This window comes from Amblyraja radiata, chromosome 41 (genome assembly GCF_010909765.2).
Source record: "Amblyraja radiata isolate CabotCenter1 chromosome 41, sAmbRad1.1.pri, whole genome shotgun sequence".
In the NCBI taxonomy this organism is placed as follows: Eukaryota; Metazoa; Chordata; class Chondrichthyes; order Rajiformes; family Rajidae; genus Amblyraja; species Amblyraja radiata.
In genome coordinates, this window is record NC_045996.1 from 9,100,339 (window position 1) to 9,115,399 (window position 15,061).

The 15,061-nt window shown below is 42.3% G+C and overlaps 1 protein-coding gene across 3 annotated transcripts in view; it reads left to right on the forward strand.

Moving 5' to 3' along the window:
* LOC116967852 (metastasis-associated protein MTA1-like) overlaps positions 1-15,061 on the forward strand; it is a 97,344-nt gene that overhangs the window by 65,517 nt on the left and 16,766 nt on the right. For all 3 annotated transcript variants that reach the window (XM_033014475.1, XM_033014477.1, XM_033014476.1), the window contains exons 13-16: positions 307-428; positions 1,961-2,112; positions 3,834-4,020; positions 14,325-14,414. In XM_033014475.1, the coding sequence (XP_032870366.1) occupies positions 307-428; positions 1,961-2,112; positions 3,834-4,020; positions 14,325-14,414 (551 nt within the window). The remainder of the gene's footprint in view (positions 1-306; positions 429-1,960; positions 2,113-3,833; positions 4,021-14,324; positions 14,415-15,061) is intronic.

The window sequence follows — 15,061 nt, forward strand, 5'->3', positions numbered from 1 at the left end:
GCAGTGGCATCCTGATGATCTTGAATTTTGCTGTACAAGGTTTGTACGTTCTCCCTGTGACTGCATGGCTTGTCTCCAGGTGCTCCCGTTTCCTCCCACACTTCAAAGACGTGCGGGCTTGTAGGTTAATTTGGCTTCGGTTAAAATTGTAAATTGTTCCTAGTGTGCGGGCTAGTCCTGGTGTATGGGGCGATCGCTGGTCGGCACGGACTCGGTGGGCCGAAGGGCCTGTTTCCGCACTGTATCTCTAAACAAAACTATTTTCCCCGCCCACAATTTTGAATTTCCGTCTCTTATTTTCCACAGCAACAAACCAAACCCCAACCAGATCAATGTGAATAACACAGTCAGCAAGCCAGGGATGGTGAATGGAGCAGGGTTCCAAGGGCAGAATGGTGGAGCTGGCAGGGCCTGTGAGAGCTGCTACAGTGAGTACAACATGTTTCTCCTGATGAACTTGCCATTGACTGCCTATAACATGCACTGTTAACATGCTGCATGCAGCATATTGCTTGCACCAGTCAGAGGGATCTCTTTGAGCATAACATGTCAGAGGTCGTAAGTGACAGGAGCTGAATTAGGCCATTCGGCCCACCAAGTCTACTCTGCGGAGTAGGTAGCGGAGTCAGGGGATATGGGGAGGAGGGGAGGAGGCAGGAACGGGGTACTGATTGGGGATGATCAGCCATGATCACATTGAATGGCGGTGCTGGCTCGAAGGGCCAAATGGCCTACTCCTGCACCTATTGTCTATTATCTATTGTCTGCCATTCAATTATTGCTGATCTATCTCTCCCCCCTAACCATATTCTCCTGCCTTCTCCCCATAACCCCTGACCCCCGTACTAATCAAGAATCTATTTATCTTTGCTTTAAAAATATCCATTGACGGCCTTCTGTGGCAAAGAATTCCACAGATTCATCACCCTCTGACTAAAGAAATTCCTCCTCATCTCCTTTCTAAAGAAACGTCCTTTAATTCTGAGGCTGTGACTTAGTCCAAATTCGCCCACTAGTGGAAACATCCCCTCCATGTCCACTCTATCCAAGCCTTTCACTATTCTGTACGTTTCAATGAGGTCCCCCCTCATTCTTCTAAACTCCAGCAAGTACAGGCCCAATGCTGTCAAACGCTCGCCGTTTACATTGCTTGTCTCATTCCTACATTTGGGGGAGTGTGCAACATCAACACTTGAATCAAGTATCGATTATTAGTGTAAAGGTATTCTGGCACTTTGTCATTTTTCCGATAGCCTAATATTAAATCCTGTTTAGATTCCCATTGCTACCTTTAAGGGATACATTGAATTGGGATTTTCTCAGACCAGCATGGGCTCCAAAACTCAGGTGCTATGAATAGGTTGCTAAATTCGAGCAACAAGGCAGCTGATTGGGGAATTCTTCTTCTTCTTTCGTGTGGCATGCACAGCCTAAAGTTGTAGGACAACTTGTTCTATTTGATCATCTGTTTGTGTACGTCAAGTTGATTGCATTAGTCGAAACAGGGCGCACCACGTGAAGGTTGTAATCTTCCACCCCGATTAGGGAATTGTAACAGCAGTATACCTAGCTAGGGGTATTTGATGCTGTAGCGTTTATCTGCATCTGACTGTACTTGCTCTGAGCACTTCTGTTTCTTTCCAAGAGCTCTGCAGCCTCAAATCTGCCTCCATAACGGTTCCTTTTCTCTGGTAACTGCTGGAGGAACTCAGTGGATCTGGCAGTTGGGACCCTTCTTCAGGCTGATGGAGAGGTGGGGAGAAATTGGAAAGGAGAGGTGGGATGGGGCAAAGTCTGGCAAGTGTACCAGTTAGGCGGCTGGTTAATGGCGATGACACTTTATTGTCATTTGTACCCATGTGCTAAACTGAGCATCACTATATATGCACACCGTATCTGATAATGGGATGGCATGTATTTCTTGCTCACAACGCTGACGAGGATACTCTTCTCTCTTTAGCAACTCAGTCATACCAGTGGTACTCCTGGGGCCCTCCTAATATGCAATGCAGACTTTGTGCAACTTGTTGGAATTACTGGAAGAAGTACGGTGGCCTGAAGATGCCAACAAGGCTCGAGGGCGAGAGACCCGGGCCTACCCGTAATAGCGCAGTAAGTGTTACCGTTTCACGATCCAAGAAGCGTTAGGAGGGGGGGGAGACTATTTTGGTTGAACGCCACAGGGTTTTGCTTATGTTGTTAAAGATAACTAGAACCCATTCCTTGATCAACTGGCAGTGAATTCATCTTGTGCCTTGGTTGCATGGATGCATGCAGGATAGGAGAACAGGAGAATAATCTAAGATAGACACAAAATGCTGTGGTAACTCAGCGGGTCAGGTAGCATCTCTGGTGAAAATGAATAGGTCACGAGAAGTGTCCCCCTACCTGACTCTCAGTCTGATGAAGGGTCAGGACCCGAAACGTCGCCGATTCCTTGTCTCCAGAGATGCTGTCGGACCCGCTGAGTTACCCCAGCGTCCTGTGTCTGTTTTGGGTGTAAACCAGCATCTGCAGTTCCTAGGTTACTCTCCTGTGTAACCTAGCTGCTTTGGAGAGGGGATGGCATATCACAATGAGAAGGTCCCCCAGCCCCGACGTCGGACTTGCATCACCCCGGCGAGCGGGCCTGAACATCGGGCTGTCCGTAGCGGCGACTGCGGAGGACGGGGAGGCCCCGACCATGGGTGAACATCAGTAACATTTGAGGAAGATGACTGACTTTGGTGCCTTCCCTCACAGTGGGAAACTTTGATTCTGCCTTGTGGGGGGGTTTTAAGTTGAATTCTATCGACTCTAAGTTGTGTTGTGTTCTTTACTTTATGGTGATTACATTTCACTGTGCCAACTGGCACATGTGATAAATAAATGTATCTTGATCTTCTTGATTACCAGTGGAATAGGTCAACGTGACAAGAAGCATCATATCCAAAGTCAAGTGAGTTTAATTGTCATATGCACAGGGATCGGAACAATGAAATTCTTTCTTGCTGCAGCTTTACAATCACATTAATGAAACAACAAAACTAATACACAATAAATAATACAATATATTATTCATTATGCCAGGTAATCAGACCATTCTAATTCAAGGTGAAGTACGTAGCACTGCTCATACAACATTCTTATTTATTCATTGCTGGGGTAGGGGCCTGGTTTAAGTCTGATAGTTGATGGGATGAAGTAAAAAAGACACAAAATGCTGTAGTAACTCAGCAGGTCAGGCAGCATCCCTGGAGAATATTAATAGGTGACGTTTCAGGCCAGGACTCTTTTTCAGACCAATTGGTCTGATGAAGGTTCCCGACTGCTCAATCAGTCTGATGAAGGGTCTCGACCTAAAACGTCACCTGTCCAAGTTCTCCAGGAACCTGCCTGACTCGCTCAGTTACTCCAGCATGAGGTGAAGAGCTTGTTAGGGTAAGGTGATTAAAATTAATGCCCCGATCCTGCTGTGGGTAGCAGGGGAGGGGACCCAAATGTTTAATGTAGTTTCTCAAACTCGACAGCTGAAACAAAAACTCGTTACAATGTAAGATAGACACAAAAAGCTGGAGGAACTCAGCGGGTCAGGTAGCACCTCTGGAGAAAAGGAATGGCTTACATTTCGGGTCGAGACCCTTCTTCAGAAGGCAGGCCAGGCCTTCCCTTCAGATGAAGTGCCTCGCCTCGAAATGCCACCTATTCCTTTTCACCAGAAATGCTGCCTGACCCGCTGAGTTTCTCCAGCTTTTTATCTTTATCTTCAGTGTAAACCAGCTTCTGCAGTTCCTTCCTGCACCAGATATAATGTGTTTTGTTCAGCATGCCTGCTAATTTATTTTATCTTTTAGAATCCACATGGCTACTGGGTGAAGAATGCCAACCCCAAGTTTACACTGAAGACTAGGCAGGCTTTCTGTCTTCAGACAACGAGATTAACCAAAATAGCCCGGTATTACTGTCGAAACCTGTTCCACCCACGGCAGGCAGCACGACGTCCCTTTTTGCCAATCAACAGTGCAGCTATCAAAGCCGAATGTGAGTGAGTTTTATTGCAGAATTGCAACGGACATATCGTCTCAATAACTTTCACCATCCTGTAATACCTGGCCGGTCTTCCACCATCCTCCATAAACAAACCCATTTAAAACTTGTACCAAGTCCTCTTCACTTACCATCTTGTTTTCTCTGTCTGTGTTGAATCTGTTGCATCAACACCTTTATTCCAAACCACCATCCATGTGTTCTGTTTTTATTCCGAGACCTTTCACCTTTCTATTTCTCAAACCTTGTTCATTCCCTCCAATATTAGTCTTTTTTTGAACAACATGGCTTTCCGTGTTTTTAAGCCATCATTCCTGGAATTCCTTGACCTATTTCTTGGTTACTGAAAAGCTATATCTCTTGGTGTCAAATGTTGTATGATTCCATAATAAATTCTTGGGACACCATCATAGATTTAGTTGCAACATAAATGCAATAAGTTTTGAAATCCATCAATGTGTTTTGTTCCAAAAATCAAACAGAACACGAAAATTGGTTGTATATTCATGACCATGCAACCATCGAGACCAAAAGGTAGACAAAAGTGCTGGAGAAACTCAGCGGGTGCAGCAGCATCTATGGAGCGAAGGAAATGGAACGGGTCTGAAGGAGGGTTTCGGCCCGAAACGTTGCCTATTTCCTTCGCTCCATAGATGCTGCTGCACCCGCTGAGTTTCTCCAGTATTTTTGTCTACCTTCGATTTTCCAGCATCTGCAGTTCCTTCTTAAACCACCACCGAGACCACTCTCTCTTGGCACTCTCAGATTCCAGTGTGCCTGTTTATACAGCAGATCATGCAAACCAAGCCTCAAATGTCTCTCAAATTGGTGCACTGTGTTGAGAGTGCTGATTGAAAGGTTAACTACAGTTACAAAGGCAGCAGTAATTACAGACCACAGACATGGTTTAATAGGATAGAGCATAGAACAGTACATCACAGAAAATGGCCCTTCCGCACAAAATTTCTGTGCCAAACATGAAGCCAAGCTCAAATAATTTCCTCGTCCTGCATGTGATCCACTCTTCTAAACTCGCCAATCAGGTCGCCCAAGTGGGACAGCCTCTTTACACTCCCCAGAGCCCTACCATACACTGTGAAAGTCCTGCCCTGGTTTGACTTCTCAAAATGCAACACCTCGCACTTATCAGTATTCAACTCCACTAACCATTCCTCGGCCCATCTGCCCAGCTGATCAAAATCCTGCTGCAATTTTTGATAACCTTCTTCACTATCTACGATGCCATCCACTTTCGAGTCATTTGCAAACTTGCTAATCATGCCTTTAGTTTCTCATCTAAAACATTGACATAAGCCACAAACAACAATGATCCCTGAGGGTGATTGAAATATTTTAAAAGCATAAAAACTGTTTACCTGGCTCAATTGGATAACTGCCACCCTCACCATCAGAAATTAATCTACAAATGATTGCAATTCATAATCTTTCACCACAATCTTATGTGTTAACAACTTGCAATTTTAGAAGTTCACCTTGCAGCTTTGGTAAGGCCTCATAATTGCATCAACAATTTGGGGCCAGAGTCAATGCCTTAAGTTTTGAAACGGGTCCACATTGGATTCTTTAAGCACAAATTGTGTTTTGCTGGAGTTCTTTGAGAATATCACGTAGAATAGATGATGAGAAACTGGGGGATGCAGTATATTTAGATTTTCAAAAGGTTATTGATAACAAGTCTGAAGAAGGGTCTCTGCCCAAAACGTCACCCATTTCTTCTCTCCAGAGATGTTGCCTGTCCTGCTGAGTTACTCTAGCATTTTGTGTCTATCTTCACGTTATTGATAATGTTCTACGTAGCTAGTTGGTCAAAACAATTAAGAGCAAATGGAATGGAGGTAATACACTGACATGGAGTCAATGGAATTGGGGGTTATCTACTAACATGGGGAGAGAATTGGTCATAGGACACTAAGCAAAAGGTGGAAATAAAAGGATCCTTCTGAAATTAACAGGCTGTGCCTCAGGTAGTGCAAGCATTGGTGCTTGGGCCTCAGAATCTGCGTCAAAGACTGAAGTCAGCACATCCTGATCTTGGGTGCTGCCGGTGTGGAGTTGCATCTTCCACCTATGACTGTGTGGTTTTCCTACTGCTGCTCTGGTTTCTTCCCACATCCAAAGACGTGCAGGCTTGTCGGTTAATTAACGTATAAATTGTAGACCGTGAATAAGAAAATGGGGAACATAGAACGGGTGATCGATGGTTGGTGTGCACTTGGTGAGCTGAAGGGCCTGTTTCCATAGTGTGTCTAAAACTAAAACTAAAATTCACCATTAACACCAAGCTTTGAGGATAGTGTTAATTGGTTTCAGGGGGATAAGGTAAGCTGAATTAATGGGCAAGGACATAGCAGATGGAATATAATGTGGAAAACCTGAATTCATCCACTTTGAACAAGATAGAAAATTGTGCATTTGGTAAACGGTGAGAGATTAGGTTGTGGAAGGGTCTCGACACAAAATGCCGCCCATTCCTTCTTTCCAGAGATGCTGTCTGTCCAGCTGAGTTAATCCAACATTTTGTGCCCGTGAGAGATTGGGTTGTGTTGACGTTCAAAGGACCTGGACGTGTACACCAGTCACTGAGTGTCAGCAGGAAATTAGGAAGGCAAGGGTCTGATTTTTGGAAGTCTTATTGCAATTATATAGTGTCTTGGTGAGACTGCACCTTGAATTTTGTGCTCCGTTTGGGTGTCCTTAACTAAGAAAGAGTGCAGATTTCATAAAGGGAGTACAGAATAAATTCACCAGACTGCTCCAGGGAAGATGAGTTTGGGAAGTGATTGAGTAGGCCAAGCATGTATTTAGAGTTTGGAAGGGGTTGGTGAATCTCTGAAACTTTTCATACCGGCAGACTGTGCAGGGTCGATCATTAGAAATATATTTTTTTAAGCGGGAGAGGGAATATATGCATTTTTGAAAGATCAAGAAATGGAGAGCTTTGGAAAACAGTCAGTCAAGAAGAGTTCAGGCACAGAAAAGATCAACCATGATATTGAACGCCAGGGCTGGTGAATGAATTGTACACAATGCAAAAAGGCATGAAGCTGGAGAATATTCCCTCCTGACTGGAGAGTCCAGGACTCAAGAGGACATAGATGAAGAAAAATATCTTTACTCTAAGGCAATGAACCTTTGAAATTCTCTTCCCATTGCAGCTCTGCAGGCTCAGTCAGTTCATTCATAATACATGGGTAGACTTCTGATCGTGAAGAGAATCGCGGGATGTGATGATATTGCTAGTAAATGGCACTGCGAGACAGATTGCCATGGTCGGTGGTGCAGGCTCAGAGCCAGATGGCCTGCTCCTGCTCCTATTGTGTTCTTGTACATACATGCATCCTATGCAGTGTCTCCTCATTGTGCAACCCTCTCATTCCAGGTATCAATCTGTTCAACGTTCGTTTTGCGCCTTCCAAAACAAGTACATCTTTCCTTCCATGAGGAGTCCAAAACTATATGCAGTACTCCTGGTGTGGCCTCACCAAAGTCCTGCATAATTGCAGCATAATGTTGATTTTGTTATACTTCAACTCCCAAATGGCAGTCCAGCAGAAAAGCACCTTTCTATTCACTTGATGTCACTTGCGTGTTTCTGTAATTCAAGCAAAGGGATCTCCAAATTCTTTGGCATAGCAAACTTTTCTCATCTCTAATATTTTTTAAATATTCTGATTTTCCCTACTTTCTATTAAAGTGGATAACTTCACATACTGCCCACTTGCAGCCTCTTTGCATTTTCCTCACCTTTTACTTCTCGTATTACCATCAAAGAGAAATGTGTGGTATCTGGACACCCTTCATTTGGGTTGTTGATAAATTGTAAATAGCTTTCATACAACAAGCACTTGTCATTCCAAAATGACCGATTGATTCCACCCTCTACCTTCTGTCCTTCAATCAATTTGTATTCTTTGTTTATATAAAATCATTAATCTGTTGAATTCCTATTGGGTGCAGAAATGTCTGTGACAAAGTGTCTGAGAAACCACTTAAAAATCCAGTATATTCTATTCACTGGTTAACAGTGGCTCTGTTCGCCTGCTAATTACATCCTCAAAACAAAACTGCAATAGTTTTGGTGAACATTATTTCACACTGTTTGGTCATGATCTATCTCTCAAGTAGCCTGTTATCATAACCTTTATGGAATCCTAGCCTTTTCTCAGCTGATTATCTGGCCTCTGGCTTCTTGCTTCTCCTTCCTACTCTTGCAGAACAGGACTTTGTCTTCCATGTCAAAGGGACCTCAAAGAATTTAGAAACCATAACCAGCTTTCAGAGTTCGATGGAATTTAGTGCCTTGTAATCTCAATCTCTGAAGTAATTTTCTTATTAGTCATCTCATTCATTTCATTCTGAAGAAGGGTCTCGACCCGAAACGTCACCCATTCCCTCGCTCCATAGATGCTGCCTCACCCGCTGAGTTTCTCCAGCATTTTTGTCTACCTTTCATTAATTTCTGAAGTACTTTTCTTATTTAAATCGATTTACTTTTAAGTTTCTCACTCACATGAGACGCTCAGTTCCCATAATTTGAGCTATGTTTTTTGTGTTTACTGTTGTGAAGGTAGACTCTTTGTCCAATGTCACTGTTGTAGCAACTATACAACCCCTTGTAGTTTTTTTTAATTGCTTGTTAAGTTATTCAGTCTGTTTTTCCAACAGATTATTGGACATCCTTTGATATTTTTTTAAACATGCACAACTTGGATTTAATCCTATTTATTACAATATGTATTGAAATGCCACCTCTTATGACAATACCATTCTTGAATTGGTGGCTGCTGTATATTCTCCCAGTGGAAAATTCATCCTTAACAGATTGTGCATTCTTTGTAAATTAATTTTTTTAATATTCGCTGTCATTTTTCTAATCCATTTTGTATCAAAAATATTTATCTGATTTTCTTTAAAATGAGGATTGTAGTTATAGGTTTACTCAAATCACTCTGAAACTATGAATGTTATAACATTCTTTCATAACACGGTCACACTTACCTACAGACTTTGAGAAGAGTGCCAATTTAAGACTCCACAATGGCGCCAAAATGCCCGATTCCATAGACGATTCCACGATGCACTGTTGCAGAAATCCACCTTGCATGAATCCCCCCTCAAGCTACTCATCAAATGTCATTGGGTTTTATATGGAGATTGTTTCCAAAATGTTTTGCATAACATTTGTTACATTCTTGCTCATGTAGCACATTTACTATCAGAGAACCTACAATCTTCACTCACTGTTTCTGCTCTTTGTCTCTTAGCCAGACTCATTTTCTGAACTAAGATTTATTCTCCCTGCTTTCCTCTCATTCTTTGATTTCAGGGTAGCTCTCCCTAGCTCTCTCTTGTGTACATTACCTCTCTGCTCTAAAAGTCATTGCCCGGCATTATTTAATTCCTACCATTGGTCAACATGCAGCCACTGTGTTATGCTCTGTACCGTATCATGGCAAATGGATAACTGTGGAAATAAAACTTGTCAAAATGACTATGTTTATTATGTGACTTCCTCTTTGCCTAAGTGGTCTACACTAGTTTAGTCTTAAGTTGTGTAGCTTCTTCGTAGGAAAATGAGTGGAATTTTATTTTCTCATCACCCCCTGATATTTATTGAAGTTGGGTAAAGTGAACCGGGCAAATATGTGTGCCGGATATTTTTCTGACCTAATTTGTTAAATATGGAGTATTTGTTAATGGGTCTAGTACTGAAGCATGAATATGGGTAATAATATTGGACAGCAGCTATAGACAAACATTTAAAATGTTTTCTATAGCTGTTTGCGCCATCATAGATTGTAAATTCCACTAAAAGAAAATACCAAATTAAACATTTATGAGGTTCCATGGATACAGAGACATAGAGGCGCCATTAAGCGCAAGGGTGAAATATGTCGAGAATACCACAGAATACACGATGAGAAGACCCGAAGGGGTGAGAATAATCTATAAAACAAAGAAAATGATGAAATTATTAATGAACATAAAACAAAACCATGAAATGGTTTCTAGCCACATAAATAAAATGCAGGACGTTGGGATGGGAATCCAGACATTAGAGATAGACTGAACAATACAATAGGGCATTGCCGAAATATTAAAGGTAGACAAAAATGCTGGAGAAACTCAGCGGGTGAGGCAGCATCTATGGAGTGAAGGAATAGGTGACGTTTAGGGTCGAGACCCTTGGTAATCGAAATGACCTAATATTTGGTAGGATTTTGGCTTGGCTAGCCTCTTTTGCCCACCCCCCTCCCCATCTTAATTTAATACCATCTTAGAATTTAACATCAAACTTTAATCCTGTGAATAGTGAACAGCTGTAATCCAGCACTGACCCATCTTCAACATGAAATCCAGTTGGGAATTCAAAAAAAAATGGGACCCTTGGCCTCGACCCGAAACGTCACCTATTCCTTCGCTCCACAGATGCTGCCCCACCCGCTGAGGTTCTCCAGCATTTTTATCTACCTTCGATTTTTTCCAACATCCACAGTTCTTTCTTAAACACGCCGAAATATTAAGTTATTTTGCACTGAGATTTACCAATGAATTAGATCAGGTAGACACTAATAGGTATATTAGTAGACAAAATTAATTTTAAATACAATAAATTAACTAATCTAAACTCAGGAAACCATCCCTGGCCCAGATGGATTACAAGAATCAATGGAAGAGGTAGTTGAAGCAATTTATTAGCTGTAATACCAGAGGACTGGCAGATAGCAGTTACAGACCCATGGTTAAGAATGGGCGCAGCCTGTAAATGAAATTATAGACCAGTCGGATTAATATCGGTAAAGAACAATAATGAAATTCTGACCAGAGATTGGAAGAATAACTGAAAACTGAAGGGCAATGATGAATAGTTAGCAAGGATAACCAAAGAAGGGGGGAAACGACTTTTCCTGACCCATTTGAATGTATGTAGATTGTAAAAGACTTTTTTGAAAAGACATGTTAGTATTGGATCATATCAGCAGAACGGATTGATAGCTGGCTTCAGCACAGATCGCCGAGCTTGGGAGGTGAGGAAAGTTATTCATGTGGAAGATGGGTCAGTGCTGGAGCACAGCTGTTCACTATTTACAGGATTAAAGTTTGAAATCGAAAATACAGATGTTAAATTCTCAGATGGTGTTAAATTAAGATTTGGGGGGGGGGGGGGGAAGACGCTAGCCAAGACAAAATCCTACCAGTTACTTAAGTGGAAGCTATTGGGGCATCAAGCCCGTAACAGCTCTGTAATCCCTCTAGTCCCACTCCTCTGCTCTCTCCCTGGTGTTATCTTTTGGGTACATAACCTGCCCCCTTGTACGTGCTGCAGTTGATTCTGTCTCCACTACTTCAGCAGCGCATCGCAAACCGTAACCATTTGTTGTGCAAAACACATTTTCTCTGCATGTCGCTGTTGGTTCTTTTGACAAGCACCATCTCCTGGTTCCTGCCCCCCGTGTCGACAGGAAACATTTCTCCCTCCGTTTTTACCCTTGTCTGTTTTCAATACCCCTATCCGATTCCCTCGCAGCCCTTTGTTCCTGGGGGAAGGAACAGTCCCATCTTCCGCAGACCCACACACTGAACTCTCTCACCTGGGAATGGAATTCTTTATTGTCACAAGTAGCGAGGTACAGTGAAAATTGTTGCTTGCAAACCCAATGTATACAAATAGCAGCCACCTACAGCATTGACAAAGTTACAAAGCACGCCAACTCCTTTTGTCGTACCCCCCCCACCCTACATCGATTCCCTTTGCATCCTGCCTTGTCTTCCACATTTTTTTTAAATTATAAGCAGTGTACAAAATTATAAACCGCGGCATATGACACAATACATTTATTGTACAGCTTCCATTTTAATTTTTAGCTAAAGATGAGAAAGAAGAAAGGAGAAGAAGCAAGAGAGAGAGAAAGTGAATGTGCAAGAATAGAACCCCAGACTACCAAATTGGTGTAGCCAAAGAGTGTAGTAAAAGAAATAAGAAAAACGTAAAGAAATAAAAAGACAAAAACAGAAAGAAAAACAAAAAGTGATGATATACCTGCTTCGTATCTCTTCCCACCAATCACCCAACACGTAATTCGATTTAATTTCAAAATTGGGTTGCACCATACTATCCTTGTAATGAATCAATCAATGGTGTCCATGACTTCGAAAACTGCTCTGGTTTTTCTGCTAAGACCAGTCTCATATTTTCAACATGTAGCATCTCAGACATGTTTGTAATCCACATTTTAAGAGTTGGGGCAGATGTATTTTTCCAGAATTTAAGTATTAGTTTTTTCGCCGTGTGTTCCACATCTTTAATCGTGGTGCTGAACTGGGCATAAAATTCCTGTTGTGTCGATTTGAGTCGACTTTTGTTTTTTAATAATCAAAAAAGCTTCTGCCACTGCTGCAAATCTGAAATAGAATGCCGGAAACATGCAGCAGAGTAACATCTCTGGGAAGATGCACAGTCAAAATGTTAGTGAAATTGTTTCTCTTTCCACGGATGCTGTTTGACCTGCTGAGTTTATAGTATTTTCTGCATTTAACCATTTTCTCATTCTGCCCGGCTACCTTCGATAAACTGTGCCCATGTACCCCTAGATTTCTTGTCTTAGGAAGGAACTGCCGATGCTGGTTTAAACCGAAGACAGACACAAAATGCTGGAGTAACTCAGCGGGACAGGCAGCATCTCTGGAGAGAAGGAATGGGTGATGTTTCGGGTCGAGTTGGCCTCTGAAGAAGGGTCTCGACCCGAAATGTCACCCATTCCTTCCACCCAGAGATGCTGCCTATCCCGCTGAGTTACTCCAGCATTATGTTTCTAATCCTAGATCTCTCTGTCCTTGAGCCCTCCAAGTTATATTGCTTCTTCTCATCCGACCAAAATGTAACACTTCACATTTTGCAGCATTAAATTTCAGGTGCGACCTGTCTGACCATTTCACCAGCCTCTTCACATTGCCATGAAGTCTCCTCACAATTCTCAATGCCTCCAGACTATGCGTCATCTGCAAATTAGGGAAATCTGCACTCAAGACCACATCATTGAAGTAGAGCGAAAAAAGCAGTGGTCTTATTTCTGACCCGGGGGAATTCCATGGTACATTTCTCATCACTCATAAACAACCTTTCCCAGATTCCCATTTATGGACTGAAGAAGGGTTTCGTCCCGGAACGTTGCCTATTTCCTTCGTTCCATAGATGCTGCCTCACCCGCTGAGTTTCTCCAGCACTTTTGTCTACCTTCGATTTCCCTGCTGCCCTGTTTTTGTTAACCATTCATTTTATCCATGCTACTGGCTGTTATACCATGGGCACATATTAGGGTTTTTATCATCTTGCCTTTTGAAGTCCATAAATATATCAACTATATTTGCTGTACAGCACTCTGTGACACAAGTCAGAGGATTGCAAGATTACAAGAGATGCTTAATAAGTTGCTGAATTGGCAAATAATCCATAAGTGATGAGTGAAACGTTACATTCTGTAGGAAGAATAGGAAAGTGCAAATCAAGGTGAATTAAAGGAACAAAGGGTTTCTGGAGTACAAAATAGTTGTGCCGCAGTTTACCAAGGACACTAAGAAATGAGAACTGAGCAACTCGTGAATTGAAAAGAAGGAAGGTTAAAATAAATCAGAATCCTGGCTTCATCAGACAACATTGGAGATCTGTGTTCCGTGCCAGTTGGTACTTTACAAAAAGAATATAGATGCACAGCAAAGATGCTAGAAATATGAGGGTTTACGTAACGGAAAGGATGAACAAAGTGGGTCTCTTATTTCGAGAAGAGAAGCCTGACAGTTTGAAATGATGTGAGGTTACAATAGTGTGGATACTCAATCCTAGTTGTGCAGAGGAGCCTAGCTAGAGGTTACTGTAGTGGAGCCATCAAGAAATCCAGTTGGGAATTCAGAAAAAGAATTCTCTACCCAAAGAGTGGTGTGAAAGTGGAACTTGGTTATACAGGAAGTGATTGAAGCAAATGGTTTAGGTACATTTGATCGGCAGCAAGAGAAGTTTGTGTTGGAGAAGGGAATAGAGGGACGCGCTGATCGGTTTAGATGGGAAAAGCTGAAAGAGAATCAGATGGAATACAAATACCATCATGAACTGTTTCTGTGCATTTAAACTATTCTAACGTCAAGCTATGTCTGGTTTCATGTTTGTCTTCCTACATGTTGAATGTGATCTCATCTTGTGGTTAGGTATTGGGCGGGGGATAAAATTAATTTAACAGTTGCTGATCCTTGGTTGTGCTAATGGTTCATTCTGATTCTCGTAGGCACTGCCAGGCTGCCAGAAATCGGAGAGAAATCGGTTAAACTCAAACCCATCATCAGGAAGTCCCTGGAAACTATAGTGAAATACTTGGGTAAGCAGTCGCGTCTGCACAGATTCACATTCTATTCCGTAATCACAGACAATCACTACAGACTTTCACATATGTTGTTATGTCTTGTTGGGGTGGAGGAGTGGGCGGCAGTGGTTGTGCGTATAGTTCTGGCACATTTAGGTGGTGATTAATCGCATCTGAGAGGCTGCTTCTGAACCGTTGAGGACTGATGAGATAAATGTGTTGTCTGTTAGCTGAAAATGTTCAAATTGCTATGAGATTGGTCATCACCGCCAATCAAATCACCAATGACCGAGTCTTTCCTACAGTTTCTTCTATTTCTGCGAACATCGACTGTTCATAAGTCATATGTGCAGAATTAGGCCATTCGGCCCATCAAGTCTATTCCACCATTCAATCAGGGCTGATCTATCTTACCCTCTCAACCCCATTCTCCTGCCTTCTTTCTCCCCATAACCTCTGGCACCCTTACTAATCAAGAATCTGTCAATCTATGCTTTGAAATTACCGAATGACTTGGCCTCCACAGCCGTCTGTGGCAATGAATTCTACGGATTCACCCCCATCCTTGGAAGGCAGCTGTGCTCACCATCTCTGGAGCATTGGAAGCTGAGTGGAGACCGGAGAAAAGTTTATAAAGTTATGAGAGGCATAGATCTGGTAGA